This window comes from Mytilus trossulus, unplaced genomic scaffold (assembly GCF_036588685.1).
Source record: "Mytilus trossulus isolate FHL-02 unplaced genomic scaffold, PNRI_Mtr1.1.1.hap1 h1tg000024l__unscaffolded, whole genome shotgun sequence".
NCBI lineage: Eukaryota > Metazoa > Mollusca > Bivalvia > Mytilida > Mytilidae > Mytilus > Mytilus trossulus.
In genome coordinates this window covers 7142103-7165237 of record NW_026963290.1, presented here as the reverse complement: position 1 = coordinate 7165237, position 23135 = coordinate 7142103, and the positions used below count along the sequence as shown (strand labels likewise).

At 30.5% G+C, this 23135-nt stretch overlaps 1 protein-coding gene across 1 annotated transcript in view; it reads left to right on the top strand.

The window, feature by feature from the left end:
• LOC134699083 (inositol 1,4,5-trisphosphate receptor type 1-like) overlaps window positions 1–23135 on the top strand; it is a 108881-nt gene that overhangs the window by 72376 nt on the left and 13370 nt on the right. The window contains exons 34-59 of the mRNA XM_063560770.1: window positions 686–753; window positions 1109–1164; window positions 1841–2002; window positions 2811–3049; window positions 3515–3602; window positions 6057–6244; window positions 6590–6703; window positions 7030–7114; window positions 7660–7746; window positions 9844–9948; window positions 10903–10974; window positions 12094–12223; window positions 12608–12746; window positions 13198–13356; window positions 14948–15104; window positions 16263–16360; window positions 16697–16793; window positions 17130–17180; window positions 17576–17710; window positions 18326–18454; window positions 18738–18887; window positions 19239–19340; window positions 19860–19943; window positions 20396–20581; window positions 21128–21230; window positions 21878–21996. Coding sequence (XP_063416840.1) covers window positions 686–753; window positions 1109–1164; window positions 1841–2002; window positions 2811–3049; window positions 3515–3602; window positions 6057–6244; window positions 6590–6703; window positions 7030–7114; window positions 7660–7746; window positions 9844–9948; window positions 10903–10974; window positions 12094–12223; window positions 12608–12746; window positions 13198–13356; window positions 14948–15104; window positions 16263–16360; window positions 16697–16793; window positions 17130–17180; window positions 17576–17710; window positions 18326–18454; window positions 18738–18887; window positions 19239–19340; window positions 19860–19943; window positions 20396–20581; window positions 21128–21230; window positions 21878–21996 — 3103 coding nt within the window. The remainder of the gene's footprint in view (window positions 1–685; window positions 754–1108; window positions 1165–1840; window positions 2003–2810; window positions 3050–3514; window positions 3603–6056; window positions 6245–6589; window positions 6704–7029; window positions 7115–7659; window positions 7747–9843; window positions 9949–10902; window positions 10975–12093; window positions 12224–12607; window positions 12747–13197; window positions 13357–14947; window positions 15105–16262; window positions 16361–16696; window positions 16794–17129; window positions 17181–17575; window positions 17711–18325; window positions 18455–18737; window positions 18888–19238; window positions 19341–19859; window positions 19944–20395; window positions 20582–21127; window positions 21231–21877; window positions 21997–23135) is intronic.

The window sequence follows — 23135 nt, the reverse complement described above, 5'->3', positions numbered from 1 at the left end:
AAAGGGAGGGCTGAAATGAAAGACATATACCAGTAAATGATATTATATAACAAATATGATTATTGTTTAAAACTGAGACAAAATTGCGGCACATACTGAAAAGGACGGCAAAATGAACAACGATTTTCGGCCAATTTCATGAAGAAAATACACGAATTCAAAGAAGTATTTCTTAGTAATTCTTTGTCTGAATGCCCTAAATTTCAGTTCTTTTAACACCTTTGAAATATCAGCTATTCATCTATAATGAAATTGATTTGATCAATGTTGTTTAAAGCTGCGTTTTTTTGGTTTTAAATAGATATGGAAAAACGGCGAATATGTGTCCCCCATTGACAAAAAATCAGGAAATTTCATACACTCTTTAATCTAACTTTTCAGATGATTATATTCAAACAAACACGTTTCAAGCTTAAGAATATTTTGCGTTTGAAGTTATCTTCATATAGAAATATCAGTATACTTCAAAAACATTTAGACCTGAACATAAACTGTAGAAAACATGAAAAGATGTGGCGAAAATGAGCACCCCACTCTATTATTTTAAGTCAATATTGCGGCATTGTCTGCTCGTATAATTAACAAGAACACAGTTGTATATATGAAGGAAACATTATATTTTTACATATATATAATATATCTTTGAGATCGAATCAAATTCAGAGATATTTGTTTAATTTTGCAGGTTGTGTACTTTACAGAAAGGATGCGATGAACCTCATTTTGTAAATCAGAAAATTTTGCTCAGTCATGGCAAGTGTTCCCATACTAGTATTCAGTTCTATTTGACATGAACGACATGATAACTTCAATGTTTTTGATGAAATGCAAGAAAATTAAATCATTTAAACAAAAAATGAAGGAAAACAGCGTGACACGTAATAATAACATAAATGACGAACGCACAGTTTTATACATGTTATATGTGGCCTTAACATATTGAAAGAACATACATTGATGTTAAGGTCAAGTCTGAGAAAAAATAATTTGCAACTACATTTGATATGAAAATTGACAATTAACACCAATTTCTTTTGTATAAAAGCAGTCTTTCTTTGTATTAAACGACACTAATAAAATATGTGACGTATGCTTAAACTGTTTGTAGGCGTTTTGGATACTATAAGGGAGATATTGAGACAAGAAATCGATCCACAATTGGAGGTATGCTCAATTTATATAAGGCCATAATTGTTCAAGTAAAACTATATCAATTTATTTTGTGTCATGCATTTGTATTTTAAAACAAATTTTATCTTTACTGCTGTAGATTTCGTTGTAGTAATGCTGGTCGCTTTTTGTCGCAAATTGTTCAAATCGTTTTGTCTCTTTCAGTAGTAAGGTAATATGATGTTCTTTATCATGCTGTAGACTGTCAAGAGAAAATATTATTTACAAGAGTATACAAACAATGTCAAACAAACTATAAAGTGTAATGTTTTGGTAAATAGTTAGAAATACACGCTTATTACATTTGGAAGTGCTGTGTTTATGCCACACCTACGATAATAGAGGGGCATTATGTTTTCTGGTCTGTGGCTCCGTTCGTACGTCCGTTTGTTCGTCCCGCTTCAGGTTAACATTTTTGGTCAAGGTAGTTTTTGATGAAGCTGAAGTCCAATCAACTTGAAACTTAGTACACTTGTTGCTTATGATATGATCTTTCTACTTTTAATGCCAAATAAGACTTTTGACCCAAATTTCACGGTCCACTGAACATAGAAAACGAAAGTGGGAGTTTCAGGTTAAAGTTTTTGGTCAAAAACAAATAAATGCACTTGCATGATATTTCTTATAACATATCATATATTATTAACTAATAATACTTTATTCGTTGTAGGAACATTACCATAGAATGAAATCTATATTTTCCAAATCACTGAAGCTTGTTCAGGTTTTATCAAAAGACAACAAGGAAGTCCAGGAGAGTCTATTCTACCATCTTGATACTTTACTTGAAGTCAGCATAGTGCCTTCAGATTTAGCTTTGGCAATAAAAGAAGTATGTACATTCAAATTTAAGATTTACATACAACACCATATTGCGCCTTTAAATGAAGCTTTGTGTTATAAGTGGTATAAGATAACAAATAATATCAAATCAATAGCACAGACAAAACACTCATAATATAAGCATAATGATTTAATATTTTGAATTGAAAGTAAAACTGAATAAAGACTAACCTTGCTTATCATCTACTTCAAATGCATTGACTGTTGTTTGGCATGCAAAGGCTATAACATCTATCATTTTAGAGAGATTTAGAAAAGAAAAGCATTCGATTAAACATGAACATGCATAAACGTAAAATCACAGAAAAAAAAATCTGAGGAAAATTCAAATTGAAAAATCAAAAGGCAAAATCAAAAGCTCAAACACATACAACGAATGGATAACAGCTGTCATATTCCTGGCTTGGTTTTAGTTTGTTACCCCGATTTTGTTTTTTGTCCATGGATTTATGAGTTTTGAACAGCGTAATACTACTGTTGCCTTTATTTGGTACATTAAGTAAATTGTGGATTAAATCTTGTTTTATTACTAGTTTTATAATCTAAAAGAAGTGATTTTTTGTGCATTTAAATATAATGACATCATATGTTAGAATGCTGGATTTTGATTGGTTGGAAGTCAGTATATTTTTCGCATTTTTAACAGTTTTCCTCATTACAAACGAAGTTGACTGTTTTCACCACTGCCGATGCTTGTTCATTATGGGTGTGATCACAAATAACTCATGTAATATAGATGCAACATAATTACATTCCAAACAAATCACTATTTCTCGTGTTTGCTTGTATTCTTTCAGCTTTTTGTTGCCAATCAAACAACGTGCCTTAAAATATCAGAAAGTCAAATCAAAAAGCTTGTTTTACTGACATGTGAACACACAAGTGATGCACCAGAGTTCGCTGATTTATTATACACGTTAGTAAAGGTTGAAGGACTTGATTTGAATATCAAACGAAACCAATCATTAGTGATGAAATATATTATGCAGAACTACCAAACAGCCGCCTACATTCTGGAAAAACCACAAAATGAAAGGTGAGTACTGGAGAAGTTACGGTTATTCAAAATCAATATAAGTGGACGCCAAGAAGATATCAACGAGACTTGATACAATAAAACAGAAAACAGAAAAAAGAAATGTGAACCAACTTTTCAAAACAACACCGTTAATTTCATAACTTATTTGATAGCGAGAAATACAAGCAGCCCAATGACTTCTTGTGGTTTCAATTAAAAGAAAAACGTAAATACATGTACAAATACAATGCATGTTCCTAAACAACACAACCGTTAGACATCGAAACCCTGGCAACTACCTAGACCTTATATATATTTGCGGTTCAACATTTTAACAGTTTTTTTTGAGATGCGTAAAAACGCAAAATGTTTAATAAATTTCAAAACATTATTTAAATATATTACAATAAATTTATTGAAATAAATCGTATTTAACATTCAAATTAATACATTAAATGTCTGATCGTTATTTATTTTTAACAGGGAGCAGATACTCACCAATACACATTCTGAGAAAGGACACCTTGCCTATTATGTGAGATTTGTAGATTTGCTTGCTGTCTGTGCTCAGGTAAAAATATGATTGAATCAATGTTTGTAGTACATGTAGAAATATGAAATACAACGAAAGGGTATCATTTGTGACGTATGCAAACTAAATCGGTTTTGTCTGATGGTTAACCTACAATTGTTTCTTTCCATTTTATTTTTACTCCTGTGGATAGTTGTGTCATTGTCAATCATCATGCATATGTCATTTACTTTTTCATACAGGAACACACCAAAAACTAAAACATCAGCAAAACCGTGGCAAGTAAAACCTCAAATAATTATCCGATTAAACAAAGAAAGGCGACAAACAAAACATGATCTTATTACCGAAAAATGTAGTTTCCCTTATGTTTGACGCACATGTTAAGAACGAAAACATGTTTTAGTCCATACGTAACATTCTTATTCATTTTGCAAATACAAAAATGATATCAAACAGTCTATCATTTAAATCAAAGGAAATAAATAAAAGAGACACGATTCAATCTTCTACACGTCACCTTTACTTTTATTCAACAATTATATTTGTCTCTACAAAAAATTTCAGACAGTACTCTCAGTAATATTGTTAATCGAAGTCAGAAAAACTTTATTTGATCACATGCACGACTTAATTTAAAAATTTATTTCATTTATTGAATGTATACTGTTCTAACTAGAAAAAGAATGTAAGTAAAACAAATAGTTAATCAAGGTATAGGGTTTACCATCACCGTCAGTTTTATTTCCGTTGCATATTGTTTTGGTTCAGATCCTGCTATACCTATAGATTCAATCGTTCCCATTTTGCAAAAGATTTTAATTGGCTTGAATTCAATTATTTAGACTGGTATATATTTAAATTCGTATTGTTTTAAACTACCCATTTAAATGTATTAAGAATGTTGTTGGTTATTACATTACATTTCATATTGTTTAATCGTATGTTTCTAGTACGCTAAGTTCTTCTTTGAGCTGAGATTTAGATTTCTGCTTTATTATTCAGCGTTAAATATTTTCCAAACCATCAAATATATTGTCCAAATCTACCTTTATAATTTTAAAACTGTGAAAAAGATGTGTGAGGATTTTTTGCCCTGTTTTACAAAATTGACATTATTGGATTTACCCATTCTAAAATTATTTTTTTTTTTCGTTTTAATGATTTAATGAACAATTTCCAAGCTTTTTTAATTGCTTTTCTAGAGGACATATCTAAATTTCTGCTTATTATTTTTAGGTAATTCCGAATAATACCAATTGTTTTCTTTTATAAAACAGATTGTAACGTGATTGAAGTTTAAAGAATACTTTAGTATAATTTCGATTGGAATTACTAACATAAACCCTTTATTGTAAAGTTCAAAAGTATTTTCTGCTTAAAAACATTTTGTGGTTTGGTTTGTATGTTAACATCTGTTAGCCTGTGGGGACGATTTTGGTATAGGTAATTTTATTATAATCGATTCCAAAATCCAGATTCCTTTATCTTTAAGAATATTATTTATAAAGTTGTCGATTTATTTTTTTAGTCCCTAAGATCTTTAGTTGTAAGAATTCCACTTATACTGAAGACAATAGGTGTTCTGTTATATTAGTTATTTTCAAATAATTGTTGGTTTAGGATGCCGTTTCTTTTTGTTGGACTTTGTATACTAGTACTTGAAAATAAGCTAGTTTTTAGTAATCTTCGTTCTTTTGAGATTTTCCACATGAATTTAAAAAAAAAAGACACTTAGCCAATTGATTGTGTATCAAAATTATATATATTACATTACAAATCGGAAAACTTGGAAAATTATTGTGACTATTGCATCCTCTACATAGCCATTTGTAGATAGTCTCATGTCACTGTGTATACAAAAAACGTCTTGAAATGTTCTGACCGAAAGATGGTTTCTCCAAAATTTGTTAGTGTTACTATAGGTTAATTCTGCATTCATTTTCCCATGCAATCCTTTTTTGATTACAAATATTTAAGAATTGCATGCTTCTATTTGTAAATTTATTGCGGTGTAAAAGCGTTGACCGAAGTACATTTTGTTCATTCTAAAAATGTGTGCACGGTTAATGCTTTTACAACCCTATGAAGTTACAAAAAAGCCTTCAATACTTATTATTAAAATTGAGAATGGAAATGTGGAATGTATCAGAGAGACAACAACCCGACCATAGAAAAAACAACAGCAGAAGGTCACCAACAGGTTTTCAATGTATTGAGAAATTCCCGCACCCGGAGGCGTTATTACATGTTTTAAACTAGGATCATGTAACACGATTTTTATCAAGTTTTTATTTAATTCATCTGAGCCCTTTATTTTGGGACCTCGTGTCATCATGCACAATAAATGTTATTGTGTCATGCAATTGCTCAAGGAATAACATGTGATGTGCAGTTAGCCAATCAAAATAACGTTTTGTAATGAAACATTCATCCAATGTAATTATATAGATATGCAAAAGAGTAATAATGTTTTGTTCTATTTATTTCTAGGGAGAAAACAAGTTTATAGAGTCACTATGCCAAACTATGTTACCTATTGAAGAACTACTATGGGTTGTGAATCATGGTTCAATAGACAATATTATCAAAACTCCATTTGTAAAGTTTATGCACGAAGTTTACTTACAATTTGTTGGAGACATTATAGAAAGTGGAGCAGCTGATTTGCAACACAATAAGTTAGTAATTTTAACATAAGATGATATGCTGTATTTCTGTATTAAATGATATTTATTTTTATAAGCCTCGTTACATTTTATAACATTTTATTTTTCAACTTTATATCTTGGATTATTATATATTGCAAAGTAGTCGTTTAAATATCTTTCTTTATAATCTTTGTTTAAACAATATTTTATTTTTCAAAAGAGTTTAAAGTACAATTATGCAATAGAAATATAGGAATTCGAAAACAAGAAACACCTACATAGATCTGTCTATAAATAAAACCTATTTTGATTTTATTTATTTGTCCAATTTAGATCATATTATTCCTAAAGTGGAGTTTGTTGAATATTTTGTAGAGACATGTGGGAATTCCTGGACGAACTGACACGATCAATGGGGAGAGCTGTAGCTGGACTAGATATCCATAAAAACTCAATAGGCGCATTCCTAAAGACTAAACCGGATAGAAGGTACAAACTCAACTCCAACAAGATGCAGCTGTGTTATTTTTATGAGGATATATAATAAAATAATTCCTCACAAAAAAGAAAGTTTTTATAATAATCATCTTTTCAAATTCTACAAATTGAAAGTGTATAACAACTTCTACTCAATAAAGGTATCTAAGTTAAGATAACATGTGTTTAACAATGCCAATATTATCTTGTTTCTATATTTAAAGTATATGTTTGATAGAATAACTGCTGTGTACATTTATTTAGTTTTTTAAGCAAAGAAAACAGAAAAAAGAACAATTGAAAATCTGTAAGACTTAACTTTTTTTATCAATTTTCAGCTTAATGTTGAATGAAACATCAGCTGTGAATACTTTAAAAAACAGTGTGTACTTCTCATTGGAAGCCGTTTTACCCTTTCTGAAGGTAAATTGTTCCTATTACAGAGTGTTCCTTTTAGACAATCAAAACAAACACATTTATAGTCGATTTTCGTTAATATTTACCTCAAATGGTTATCACCCTGTAATATCTGAGATTGTGATATTATATCTAATATATTTCTAATATCGAATGTAGCAAGGTGTTTTTACCCCAATTCTAATTGGCACTGACTGACAGTTATCCAGCTTGAACGTCGTTGGTTTATTCGCGTGCTTTTGCTTCCCGAACATTACCAAGTTTAAGCTGGAATTTTTATACAACAAACAAACAAGCATCGGCAAGCTATACTCATATATAAATATATTCATAGTCGGTTCAGTAACAAAACAATTTTGACTTTACGATTTGGTGTAGTAGGACGAGGTTAACATAATGGCCAGTCTTATCGCATTGTGCTTAATAAATTATTATTATTTACTCTAACATCTATGTCAACCCATCAAAGTTATAAGACTAATACGTTAATACTATATATTTCCATTTTATAAATTGATATGTGATATTCAATAATTTGACTAATATTTCAGACATATTTCACACGAGTTTACACTCCAGAGAAAGAAATTTATCCTGACGAAATAGAAACTGCTAATGGAATCGCCCTCGCCGTAGCAGTAAGTCATATTTAATTTAATTTGCTTGCATTTAATTGTACTTGAACATTTTTTTCAGATTTGGTTTTCTTCCTATAATTATAACAGTTATAATGTTGAAACGTTGCTTTCCAAAGCAGGGCAAAAAAAGCTATTGACTGAAACTATGTATCGTAAGTTATTGTCGTTTGGTAAATTCAGCACTGCTTAAATATTTGGCACGGAGAAAATCCGAAAGGATCTTTCGGAACCATGGTACCACATCTCCGATCTTAAAGTTTCACATGAACTCGTTGGTTCAGATCAAACTGGCCGTTTGAGAGTAGAATGCATTTACTTGGGAAAAAGATATCAATATACATGGAGTAACTGATTTCCAAAGGAAATAAAATGTGTTCAGTTTGGTAACATGTGTATCAAAATCTGTTTTATAAAAAAAGGGAAATAAATGATGGAGTACAATATCTATTCGGGATCTGCACTAAAGATAAATCTTTCTGTAAAATTATGCTGTCGAACAAATTCATCAAGTTTACCAGTCTTATAATTTTGTTCTTCCTTCATCTTTCGCATACAAATGAATTAATATATACACTCGAATCAAATCAGTTGGAGGACAAAGCTTTATAAGCAGGTAAAGATCATTAAAAATCACAAGTTCGGGCCAAATATTTGAGAACATTGCCTTTTTTCAAGATTTTAAAGAATGGCTTTCTATTTTCTGGTCAATAACGTTGTTTTATCTATATATTCTTATGAACTCTCGAATCGTACTTCTTTCTTAATTTGACCAGTTGATGCTGTTTCTAATGCTTTTTTTGTAAGTTTATGTTAATATGAATATTGTCTATATACCAGCGTTGATTATTTACTACAAATTTTCACTTCTTCGGTTATGAACATTAAAATTATTTCATTTCTCCTTAAACATTGTTAATACTGTTATTGCACCTGTACAGGGAGTTGTATCTGGCACTAATTGTATAGTTTAATTTTTGATATTCACCCCATATGTATCAAGTGCTAGATAAGTTTTATTGGTATTAAAGAAATTTCTTGGTATTCCTACATGAAAGCTTTTATACACACAGAGGAATAAATATACGTAATGACAAAATTATTTTTATGTACATGTATCTGTGTAGGATATGACGCAGCTTTTTTTTTAAAAGAGATGATTTTCTTTAATTTGTTTAATATTTAACAGTGGTATCTTACTTTTCTTCGTTTAAACCTGTTTATTTCCATTTGATCTTAATTATTTATACCTTATAAATTTTGTTAACTATGCATTGGCATTCAGGTATCGAAGATCAAATTTATTCGTTCATTGTGTGCTAATTTGCGTTTTTCGATTGAGTTAAGCCTTCCGATTGATATTTTATAGTGTGTATTTCTATGTGTGAGGTTATACTATTGTTCCAGAAAAGGGAGAGGTTTGGTACCATTAAAACGTTTAATCCCGCTGCCGGAGACTGATGTACAGTAGTTGTCGTCTGTTTATGTCGTTCATACGTGTTTTTCGTTTCTCGTTTCTCGTTTTTATATAGATTACACCGTTGGTTTTCCCGTTTGAATGGTTTTACATTAGTAATATTAGAGGCCCTTTATTGCTTGCTGCTAGGTGTGAGCCACGGCTCCGTGTTGAGGGCCGTACCTTGACCTATAACGGTGTACTTGTATAAATTGTTTTTTGGATTGAGAGTTGTCTCATTGGCACTAATACCACATCTTCCCATATCTATTATAGTTATATTTTTAAGTTAAAGAGCAAAATGAAAAGCTTATAGTGAACTGATTAATACAAATAATGATGATCTTATGGAGAAAAAAACAATTACTTTAAGCTTTCAACCGGATATGCAATACTCGTACTTACTGCAATACAATAATTGATAAAGCACCTGTTTTTAAAGGATGACATCTTAGATTTTAATGATTCTTCACATCCTGAGTTGTAATATTTGTTCATACTAGTTGGAAAATACTTTTTCTGAAAGATGTTTCTTCGACTGTTCATGAGCAATATTCACAAGCTTTATTAAGCAGTGCTCCTATACAACTGACACCATAATGATATATAAGGAAAATTCATAGAAGATTGCAAATACATTTTAGGGATTATGCGAAGCTGTAGGACCATTTTTATCGGACCCAATTCATATGAAGACTGCAGTAACAACATTGACGGTTCTTATTCCACTGTCAACAGAACCTAAATCTGTACGTATACATTTCAATACTCTTAAGTATCGAAAATAAAAATACATAACGACTTACATGATATGATAATAATGATAGGTTTGCTCTAACGAATCTCAACAATTAACATATTGTATTATCAAAACACTTTATGACAATACGATCATATACTATTTGAAGTAAAATTGCCAAGTTCATTCAAATCTCAAGGTTAGGTTACAATTGTTTACTTATACTTAGTTATCAAAGGCAACAAGATTATTATTTAGTACGCCAGACGCGCGTTTCGTCTACATAAGACTCATCAGTGACGCTTATATCAAAATATTTATAAAGGCAAACAAGTACAAAGTTGAAGATCATCGAGGATCTAAAATTCCCAAAAGTTGTAACAAATACGTCTTAGGTAATCTATGCCTGGGATAAAAAAATCCTTAGGGTTTCGAAAAATTTTCAAAGTTTTGTATACAGGAATTTTATATTAATTACCACATTATTGATATTCACCGAAGTGTTGACTACTGAGCTGGTGATACCCTAAGGGACGAAACGTCCACTAGCAGTGGCATCGACCCAGCGTAGTTAATAGTTATCAAAGGTACAAGGATTATAATTTAGTACGCTAGACTCGCGTTTCGCCTACATAAGACTCACCAGTGACGCTCATATCAAAATATTTATAAAGCCAAACAAGTTCAAGTATAAAATATCAGTTCTCGTGGGGTTGTTGACTATATAGTTTTTCTTATTACATTGAGTCATATGACACAAAATAGATACTGAGACTGAATGAGCAATGACAACAAAATAGGATGAAGATGACGCTAGACAATAAATCACTGCAGATATAATTTTTTTTCATCTGATGAACTAAACTCACATTCTCATTAGAACTTGCTTGCTTTTAAAATGATGTACTATATAAGTAATAGAAATGTTTAAAGTTAATAACATTTATTTATATATTTTTTACAGTTGTTTGATAAAATTCTAGACAAAGTTGCTGTAAATCTTAACGTAACGGATACCAGAAGTGATATTAAAAAGGTAAGCTAGCTGCTATTAAGATTTGTATCATGATTACAATATCAGATTTAGTCTTTATTAAAAAAGGATTAACCAAAGAAGAAATACATTACCTTAGCTTTATACCTTAGCTGTATTTGGCTATACCTTTCGGACATTTGCGTCCTGAATGCTTATCAACTTTGAACTTATTCATTTAAGTGGAGCGTTACTGGTTAAAAAAAAGAAGACTAAACGCGCTTTTTACATACAAAATTCCACACCTGTTACTAATGACGAGATAATTGATATATATATGCATTTCTCGCTTTACCCAGGCATCTTCTTCTATATGTTTATATCCGTTTTCAAAATATCATCTCGAGTGTATCAGGGAAAAAATGCTAGGACAAAATTGGTCGTTATCCTATATAACAGTAGTGTGAATGATCTTTTTAGGATTTGTGTGTTTTTCATTTCTTTTTTGTTACAACTGTGTTAAAGGTGCTATAGGTGTCCACATTATAAAAAATTTATTCATACTTTGCCAAAACGTTGTATTTATTGATAAATGTTTACATATATAATAAAAATGATAGGTCACCGTGCATTTGTTCAAGCTACAGGTTGTGACAAAACACATTGTGTGTGGATTATATTGGAAAAAACCCTCATTAAGTTATTAGAAGCTAAACTAAATGATAGAATTGTAAAATAAAATAAAAGAACATAGCTTTTAGAAAATGCTTTCAGAATATCAAAAGAAAAGATAGGGTCACAGTGCGTTTTTTCCTCCTAAAATTCAAAACAGCAAAATTCCAAATATATTTCTTCAGAAAATGCACTATTTCAGAATTACCTCCCCATTTAAAATGCCAATTTAAAAACATTTCAAACTCAAGCAAATTTAATCAACAATTGTAAAATATTAATATGAATAAGTTATAACCTTACAAATTTGTCCTTTCCAATGCAAATTCATATTAATTATCTGCATTCCTGCTTCAAATTTGCTAACTTGTTCGAAAATTTGCACCTTAGATTCTCTGTTTTTACAATCTAAGATGGCGAAAGATTACCATACCACCTAAATCTTTATAACTCTGCCTTTTCTTCATTTTAAAATCATGCAACTACTTAGGTAATATTTTTATTGTACAGGGGAATATGGTTTACTATACAACTGAGCTTCAGTTGAACGCCAAATTCTATACATTTGCCAAAAATTGTAATATAATCAACAAAGGACAGAATACAGTAAAGCAGCAAACAGGCTACAAGTCTAAAAGAGGTACTATATAAGCATCTACTTTCTTATGGCGTTTATGTAAGACAAATTTGCAGTTGGTTTAACAAAAAACGATTCAAATAAGCGTATTCTGTACTATGATATATATGGAAAAGATAATGGTTTGTTTCAAAGTATCTGCAAATTTGTAACAAGTGTCGTTTATAACATTTTCAGGCTGATTGGATGGTATTGCCTACATTTATGATGTGATATTCCATTTGCTTTTTTTATTTCATAAATCTATAATTCCGTCCTACAACAAATTTAAAATGTGCAAAAATAGCAGATAATAGTGAAGCTGATTGATAATTCTTCAAAATGGTTTTCTCAGTTTATTTGACAAATCATTTCAGTATGCATATTGAAAATAAAAAATGTTTTCAGAATATACTGAACTTGGATTAAGCAACGAAATGCCACTCGGAGAAGAATTTCAGAGTTTAGTGAAATGTTTTATCAACAGCAGAGAAAAGAAACCCGCTAAAAAGTATGCAATGGTTGGAAAGCTTCTTCAGCAGTTAGAGTACGTAAGACTATTCATAAGGATAACTTTATTCGGAGTAGTGTATTCCTTAACTTCCTTAACTTCCTTGGCTAGTATTATATGTTTTCAGTAAGTACAGACGTAACAAATAGGTATGATAAAAGACGAAACAACAATTCGCACAAAACACAAAACCCAACACAGAACACGAACGACTTAGCAACACATAATAAAGTCAAGGTCACGAGGATGAGTTTTCAGGTGAAGAGCGGTTTGACAGTTCTCAAAATTGTAAACAAAATAGATAAAGCAATAACATTTCCAACTTTATCGAACACTGTGATATGTATAACAGAACAGCCGTAATATTAGTTTTCTTAAGAGATTTTTTTAATACTTATTCTATTATCTACTTTTGATTAATTAACTTTTTCACAATGTTCCAAAAATTATTACCAAGAGACAATCAGTATGGAGATTTTTCTTTTAGAATATCAGCGGACCTCTTCAAAAACTCGGCTGGTTCAGCTGCAGAATTTGATGATTTGGATATAAAATGTTTACAAATTTTGCGTGCCTGCATTCATAACGAAGAGAGAAAGTTACCAGAAGATATGGATTCTAGGGCTGGAGAATCTTCTGTTAAAAGGTTTGATACACTAGAAATGGCAGGTGAAAGATTATTATAGATATGAATTAATTGATTTCTTGAATTGAAGATTTGATGTGGTCAAGGAAAATTTTTCACCTAAGACCGTATTTGTATTAAGGGGTCTCGCGGGTCTAAATCATTTTATTTTCCTAATATAAGATTTCACTATATTTTTTTTATAAAGGAACTTTATCATATCTTTAATAGAAAAATGAAATAAAAAATAGGGTCACCGTTAATTTAAGCTCACACTCTGCCTCCGAAAGAACCATACATTTGTGTTAATGTCCTTTTTTTCTATTGAACTAATAGGAGAAATAGAGAAAATATCGAAATACAAAAAGAACTAAATAACAGAAATCGCTAAAATTTTACAAATATTTAGTTAATGAACAGCTTATTTGAAAATAATAATAAAAACGATAGGTCACCGATGATTTAAAAAAGATAATTCAATTTTAAAGCCAAAAATGGCATATTTGCACCAAAGGCAGATAATTTGGAGCTTTTCAATGATACAAACATTTTAAAAGTCATCTGGGACCAAACCGAATCGATTTTTATGGGTGAATTTTGTACCATGTCATAAAAGTTATATCAAATAGTGTAATAGTATAATTTAAAATGAAAAAAAAACAAATGTTAAATTTTTGGCAGTAATTTCTGTACCCGCGAGACTTCCTAAGTATTTGCATGCCTCCCGTCAACCTTGAAAGATTTATGCTTATTCCTACAATTTTGATGACGTCAAATTCCCCTTCATAGATTGCAAACAATGCGGAAGTTTCGTTAGCGTAATTTTACTTTAATTTGCCTCAACCAAACGTTAGGAAACGGATACACAATGCACATTACCACAAAATACAGATGACGTCACCCTATAAGAGTCTAGTTATGTTTCTTTATAACGTTATGTTCAGGTAGGGCATTATATGTGTCCAATAAACAGTTTCCTTTCATTTTGAATTATATAACTGCAGGTTTAAACAAAAATTACCTTTTGTTGTATAAAAATGATATTAAGATTACACTTTATTTGTTTACCAAACCAATATTTAGTGAAAATATTGCTCATGTGAAAAATATATATTGGTACCAAATCACTTCTTGTAGTAAGATATAGCAAAAACGAAGCTATCGAGGTCAAATTTAAAAAGATAATAACAAATCGTTTGTTAAACTTTCATTCTGATATAGATTTCTTAGGCTATAATTACTCATATCGTTATGATATATCGGTTTTTATTGCTCTTCACATTTTATTTGATTTCGCCTTCCAATTGCCTTGATACGAATTCAACAATGAGTAGTATCTAGTATCACACTATCATCCATGCCAATGATTGTAGTATTTAACCGTTCCTCTTTTTAAACAGTACTTGTGTACATATAATGATCAGGATCTCCTACATTATAATTCGGGAAATGAAATAAAAACAAATACCATTCTTGTGCTTAAACCGAAATGAGTTTCATCTTTTTCATTCATACATAAACCGGTGGCTACTGAAGTATATCAATTGCAATTGCAAAATAAATAATTTTTGTTATTTCATGTTTTGGTATACAAGATCTTATTTTTTTCTAGGCAACTTGAACATGTCAAAGATGTACAGAACGCTGTCAATAATCATGACTTTGTGAGGAAAGTATTACCACATATAGCACGCAGAAATGACGCACTTGTAAGAGAGGTCCTTGCTATGATATCAGGAATGTTATTTAATGCAAACAGACATGTACAGGTAACGCCATCTCCTTTGACAAAACAAATCACCGTTTACAGTATTAATACAGAGTTATTCGACTGCTCGTGTGAGTTATGTGTTACATATAAGAAAACAAACACTAAACACTAAATAAATTACCTACGATTTGAATGCAAATTATATTTTTTGATATAAAACCATGTGTGTAATGTGAATTATATTTATTACCGGGTTTGCACTTGTACTAGCAACACAACTCTTTCGAAGCACCCCCAGTTTTAGGAGGGGTTCTTGTTGCTCAGTCTCTAAGGATTTGACGCTGAAAACTGTTGTTTAGCTGTTAGTTTTTTCTTTTTTATTTTAATACATAGCGTAGTCAATGAATGTTCGACTTAGAAGTTGTTTTGTCCCTGTTGCATTTTGCTCTTCGATTTTTACCTCAAGGCATCACCGTTTTAACTTCAACAATTAGTAAAATCCCCAAAACGCATAACAAGGTATAAAAGGCTCCGATATGGTAAATGTAACCGATTCAATGAAAACACTGACGGTCTGATTCACGTACAAAACAAATCCACACAAAAAATAAAACAAGTATATACTGTTTACAGTAACAAATAACAACTACAGAATTTTTAATTTACAGTTCGGTGTGTTTGCATTTATTTCTTCTGAAAATAAGCGCATTCGATTGGTTATATTAAGTGTTAAATATCCATTGATTCGATTCTAAAAATTTATATGTAATTTATTTTTTATATCTTCATGCTAAAATAATTATTGGTTAAAGTCAGATTTATGTAATGTTCATTCATGTGTATATTTATGTATATATTGGAGAAGACGTTTCTAAGTTGGAAAACTTGTGTCTAATCCATTTGTCTCTTTTTGGAACAATAAAATATGTTTAAACTATCTACAGAATTACAGACTCCTGAATATGTATGCTTTGTGTAATTGCGATATTGACAAGTGTATAGACACTTTTGTATGCTGTTGAAGACAATGTGTTGTCATTTCCTTCGGTTATTGGGTTGCTGTCCCGTTGACTTTTAATCCCGCGTCTCCTTTTCCGACTTATCTTTCCAATAATCTCATTAACAAAGAATATTTATTACTTAGCTTTAATTTGGTTGAAAAACACGTTTTATATTTGTATATGCTTTTAGGTTTTTTTTGTATATTATATTTCAGAAATGCATGCTGGAATATTTCCTTTCCACAAGAGAAGAGTTGTTTTTCATGGCTCTTAGAGAACGTATGGTGATCGCTTCAAACTCCATTAAAGAAAAGTAAGTTAAAATTATTTATAAAAATAAATTCAGAAGACAACTGACATCACCAAAAACATAAAACAAAAAATGTAATCAAGTATAACATACAATTCAGAATATACAAGGACTCTGAATTAAATCATATTTAAATAAAAGTTTGTTGTTTTTATTTTCATTTTTTTTATTTCTTTAATTTTTTACATATTCTTATTCTATTTTTAAGTATTCTGAATATTGTTATTTGCAAAAGTCGGGTAAATGTTAAATTAATCTTATTGGTAATGCTATGAGGAATTTACGTTTTGTCATCATAAATAAAGATGTAAAATTATCCATTTGTTTGTTTATCCTTAGACGATCACTTCTTGCTCAACATCAAGCTAAAGTCTCTCAGGCAAAGCATTCGGATGATCAGGAATGTACTTCACCAGTTGCAATGAACATTTTACAGGTATGTATTGGGAAAATCAGGGAAAAAGAATAATATGATTTATTTAATTAAATATAGTATACTACTTTATGTAACATCATGACATTTTACAAAAACTGAATAAAGTCAAACAAACACTTCATGTCATATGTATGTAAGTGTTATGTGATTAATTATCTATTTTTTTTTAAATTTCTAATGGCTAGAAATCACATTTTCATAAAAGTGCAGGTAGTAAATAATTTGAATTTTTAAAAGATTGTGATTTTTTTTAATTATTAAAAAATGTTCATTTTAATGATAAATTAAACAAAAAGTTATGCAGATATTTATATTACATTCAATTGTGAATTGTAGACAATTCAGACATATGATATACAGCTAAAGACAGAAAGGCTTCATGGATGGGTAAGTCATTTCTTTTGTAACTTCCAACAGTACAAAAGGCAAAGGGCATTGTTGTCATTTGCAAGGAAAACATTAAGAAACAATGTTAAGGAGTAAAATATATGAAGCTTTTAAGTCCTTCAGTCTTGAATCACAGAGAATATTTTGTCATTATAAGATATTTTAATATGGAGCTTTTTAATAGATTAAATTTACATTAATAAGCAAACACATTTTTTATCTTTCATAAGAGAGATTTCCATTCTTGTTGATATACTTGTGCAAAATTATATAATGGTCGCTCTTATATATGATTAAAAACACACAAATACGAAGCAAATAAATACAATATAATACTAGTATATCATATTATTGTTTCTTTAGACAAATCCCTGATATTTGAATTAATTTTGTAGACCTTAGTGGGGCACGCTTCACCACCTCCAACAAGGAAGAAAAAAGGGTTGTTTGGAGGAAAGGATAAGCTATTGAATGGGGATTTGTATCAAAATGGTAAAACGGATTTGGCTGTGTTTACCCTGCCATTAGAGGTAATAGAATGATAACGTTTGTAAAATTTTAATAGTGTTTTGTTAAAAAGATATATAGGAATAATAATCGTTATAAATGAACATATCGTTAGCTCATTACATATACATTTATAGATTATCGGTGATCATCTCAACGAGATTGATTTTCTCGCTTGAGCCGGGACGGCGAAAGCGAGAAACGCAATCGAGTTGAGATTAACAGTGATAATCTTTTTATCGCTATTTTACCTATGACGACGCTGTCAATTTCGTGTCAATTTCTTGTCAATTTCGTTAGTAACGCCACGTGCATGCTTAGTTACTGGCGATAATTTTTCCATCTCAGGCGAGTAGCATGATATGAAAATTATCACAAAAAAAGATCAAAGGAAAAATGCACAAAATAGCGATAAATTTAAATATTGTATGAATTTTTTAAACTTCGTGAAAAGTCTTCAAATATTGAAATTATCGACCATCAGACGATCTGGAAGTGATATTAAAATGAAATATAAAATGAATAAATAGAGGATTTTTTTCTTCTAATTGATGGACTGCCAGTCGAGTTCGTTCTAAAACACTTGAAAACCTTATGTCGTGAATGTTGTAAGACTATACTATTCATTTTCACTAAAGGAAGCTGACGAAGGTGAAGAAGAAAAAAGCACTCTATCTGATATGATGCAGTACAACGATGATGGTTATATAGAACTTGTTCTTGAACTGTTAGCAAGGATATGCGATGGACAAAATGCTGACTTACAGGTACACATATAGATCTAAATAACATTAATAAATTTCTTGCGTCCGAAGCGCTAAAGGTCAATCTTGATGTATTGTAAGCATATACACTTATATCTCAATATATAAATGCAAGTTGTGTGTAAATTGGTAAAAACGTTAAACGATATATAAACAAAACGAACCTTAAAGAAAAAGCCAAACTTGCCTGGGGAAATTATAATCTAGGTTTCTCTAAACCCTTCTTAATTTATCAACAGAGAAATTATTTTTATTACTATAGTTTGTACGTGAAACTTTTTTTCAGAATTATCTCAGAGAGCAACCAGACAATGTAAAGTCATTCAACATTGTAGCTGAGACAACGCAGTTTTTAAATGTAGTTTATTCCGCCATTACTAAGAGAACCATTGGGCTGGCTGTTGGAGTTTTCTCAAGTTTAAATGAATTTTGTGCGGTAAGTATTTCTTTTTTTCTTCCACAGAAGCATCCAATATTTTCAAGTCGTTTACTCTCAATCAATGGTTGTCGTTAGTTGATGTTGATGATGAGTGTTTCTCATTTCTCGTTTTTTTATAGATTAGACCGTTAGCTTAAATGGGTTAACACAAGTAGTTTGGGATCTTTTTTAAAATAGCTTGCTGTTGCGGTTGAATGCCGTGATTTGACCTAGAATGGCTTACTTTTACAAATTGTGACTTGGATGAAGAGTTATCTCATTGACAGACATACCATATCTTTGTATATCCTTTTACTATCAATGTTGATTAACCTATACATATCTATTAACTTACTCGTTATGTTACAGGGAAACCAGGAAAACAGGGTTGTTCTGTACGGAAATAAAATTGTGGATTACATAAATTTCATCCTTCGTTCTGGTGACGTTGGCGATTGTCCCGCTGAAAAGGTAAATATGACAATTTGGCATATAATTTTTTTATGTAATTTTTTAAGAACTTATAACTCAAATTGACAGAGAAAGAATAGTAATTACGATTTTGCTATATTGCTAAAGAATAAAGTGGCAATTGGTTTTTGGATCGACTTTGTGATACAAAAGACTGTTGAAGCCTCTTTAAAGATATACATGTAAATACATTTGAAAAGTTATGCATGTTGTCACCATATGCAATGTACGATTTAGTTGTGAAGGAACTTTTAAAAAAACTTTTGAAGACTTGATACTGATGGTTCCTCTGTATATCCATAATGAACAAAGAACAAAAAATATCACTGTCCATCCCTCCCAATTTCACATTTAAACCCCTAAAGCTGAAGCGAGAGAGAGGACAACCCAGATATCTTAAATTGTTGATTTTTATGATTATTCCAACAATCGCAAAAGAATAACGTTTCTCTTAGAGAAATACAAGTATTATTTATCAGCTGCATGTTGTACACTAATTCTAAACAAATCTTTTTTAAGATACTCGAGTTGCGACAGATAATAGGAGCAGTTGTGTTGTCAATGATTGAAGAAAATGGTCCAGAGAAGACTGAAGTAGCAACGGTATGTTTGAACATTTGTTTAAATTATCTTGAATTTATATGACGGCAAATGTATTCTCTAATGTACATGAGTTTTGTTGTGTACATTATTGTTTGTCTTTTTGTTGGTTTTTCATTTTTTTCATAATAACGTCAGTTAGATTCGACGCTGACTATCCTGTAGTATCATCTGTCTGTCTTCCGAAAAATGAACTAATACGGTGTTTTAATATAGTTTGTAAGAAATATATATTTACTATACCATTTGAAAAATAACTCTTCGAAAGTCACTTAAGAAAGGCAACAAAGAAAAAAAACCGGGTTAAAAACTAAAACTGAGGCATCAAATATAAGAGGAGAACAATGACACAACAGAAACACTAAGATTGACTATAACGAACATACATTATAATTGCGTGTGCTATTAAATGTTTACTTATATATTGATTGATCTTCAAAGCGATTCTTTTGTAGGAAGTTAAAGATACCATTGATAAACAAGCCTTACTACAGTGCATGACAAACTGTTATAAGATGAGTCAGTCAGACCAGATCAATTTAGAAGATATTGTAAAGACAGAAAACGTGGAAGCGGATAGTGTACTTGGTTCAGTAAAAAATCTTGCATCTGTTGGTGGAGGCCTTTTGAGCCGGATAATGGTAAATAAATAAATATTTCCAAACACGTGTTCATAATTTAAAGAAGACACAAATTTAAAACTCGATCAAGATATCTGGGATTATAATCTCATAATTTAGAACGCCAGGCGCCCGTTTCGTCTTTATAATTTTATAAATCTTAGAGGTAGAGCTCGAATCATAATATTTAGAACACAAAATCAAATTACAAAGTTATCTTTAAAACCAAGGCATTGCACATGTATGTTAGCAGTCAAACTGATACATAAATATTGTAGTAAATGGTGATAAGATTTGTAAGCTTGCTGTTAAAGAGGTCATTGTTCAGCAAACGTTTTCCTGTCGAATTTATTGGAAGACTTGGTTTGTTTTATTTAAAGAATTCTTAGTCGGAACACCTTGCAATTGATGATCATTGATATCACTCAAATGTCATTTATGTAATTATTATGGTCGTGCAAAACATTTATAATGACATTATTGCAATGATAAGTGAAGTAGTAGTTTGTAAGTTGATGACCAAAATAAGTTATTTCATATAATTCAAATGTAATTGTATTGATGTAGGGAAACACAAATAATCAAGAGCGAGAAAGTGTTACAGAAACCGGATATCTGTTTTACCTTATATGGGCAAGAATGTTGGATATAGATCCAAATCTGCACAAAAGTAAGTATATTATTCCATGAGAGGCGACAAATTAATGGTACTACCAAAATATATAAGAACAGCACATTCGAAATGCAAAAGTATTTTTGAACTATCCACTTATTTCTATCTGCACATAATAAGTGCTGCTTTTAATAAAGATATTTGATGGAAACAGAAACTAGTTATTTTTCTTTCATAAATAAATTAAATCTAAAAGGGCGTATCCAAAGTTCATATGAACAGCTACGAATTTTTCAGAACAGTTCACGATGGACGGTTGATAATGCTTTTAATTCATATTCAAGAATAACTTTTTTTCAAATATAATAGATGAAAGTAAGTAGCGAATTTTTTAATATTATGACTTTAAAATCATTAAAAACTATGAACATGATTCTTAATATCGTCTTTTAATCACTAAAGTGTATATATTCGATGTAAAACAGTCACCCATTTTTTTAAAATAAATAAGACCGTTAGCTTTCTCGTATGAATTGTTTTACATTGGTCTCTTTCGGCCTTTAACAGCTCACTATGCGCTATGGTCTTTTCTCATTGTTGATGGCTGAAGGGTGACATATAGTTGATAATTTCTGTGTCATTTTATCTCTTGTGGAGAGTTGTTTCAGTGGCAATTATACCATATTTTTATGCCTATTTTTCAGAAGTAAAAATGAGTCCTACGCACCAGAAAGCAATTGATTTTTATAAGAAGAGCTGTTTCTCCATTGAAATCGTCAAGGAAGATGTTTTACAAAAGGTCAACTTTAGAGTGGAAAACAAAGTGAGTTATCTGGAATAGAAAAAGAAATACTGTTCAATTACGTTTGTTCCTTTACATCCATTTTTTTACTGTCCATGATTTTGCCTGCCCTTTCTAGACTTAGTAATATAGATTTTCTATTATGCATTATATTTTTTTTTTGCGTTAGTATGGTGCTTTTAAGTTGTAGTTGTATATCTTCCTGAAATCGAACAATATTTATTTAGCTGCAATCACATTAGACATTATTATATATGAATGGTTTTTACGTTTTTGGCTTGATATTGTTTCCTATGTCTTTAGTTTCCTTCCTTGGTTGTAATATGGCATTATGTTTTTCGATCAGTGTGTCCGTTTGTTGGTCCATCCATCCATTCGTCCCGCTTCATGTTAGAGTTTTTAATCAAGGTTGTTTTTGATGAAGTGGATGTCCAATCAAATTGAAACTTAGTACACATGTTCACATGCCATCGTTCCAATTTAAGTGTAAATTTGTTTAACACCAATTTAACAGTACACTGAACAGAAAATATGATAATGCGAACGGAGAATACTAGAATATCTCTTTCGTCTCTTTCTCATCTTTTTTGTCTGAATAAATTTTCATTTTCAATTATGTTCACCCAATTTAGTTTCAAGTTAATAGTAACATCATTAATGTTTTGATTGTATCGACTTTTATGCTGTACGAAAATTATAGATTAAAGTCCACTGAATGTACGTTTATAAAATCATGTAATAAGTTTTAATATTTACGTTTGATTACGTTGTTTTTAGTTGGTATAACTTGGTACTATAAAGCTTAAATACAATAAGATGATATTTGACATATTTTTTTTTCGTGAAATTTGTGAATGGTATAAAAAGTATCTGTTTGATACAAAAAAACATTTGAACTTATCTTGTCACCTTATAATTTCCTAATCTATTTAGGAGACTTAAACATCGGTAAACTAAAGTTGTCTAATACAACAGATATTATATACTCAGATGTCGGATTTACTTTCCATCGTCGTGCAGACATTTATCAAAAAGGACCACTCTTCTGAAAAAAAGAATTGACTAATTGATTACTGGTAGTTTACTACTGATACTAGAAGGACTGCTTCAGACCTTGATCTTTTCCTCAATATTGACGTAGATGGACGACTTCACACAAA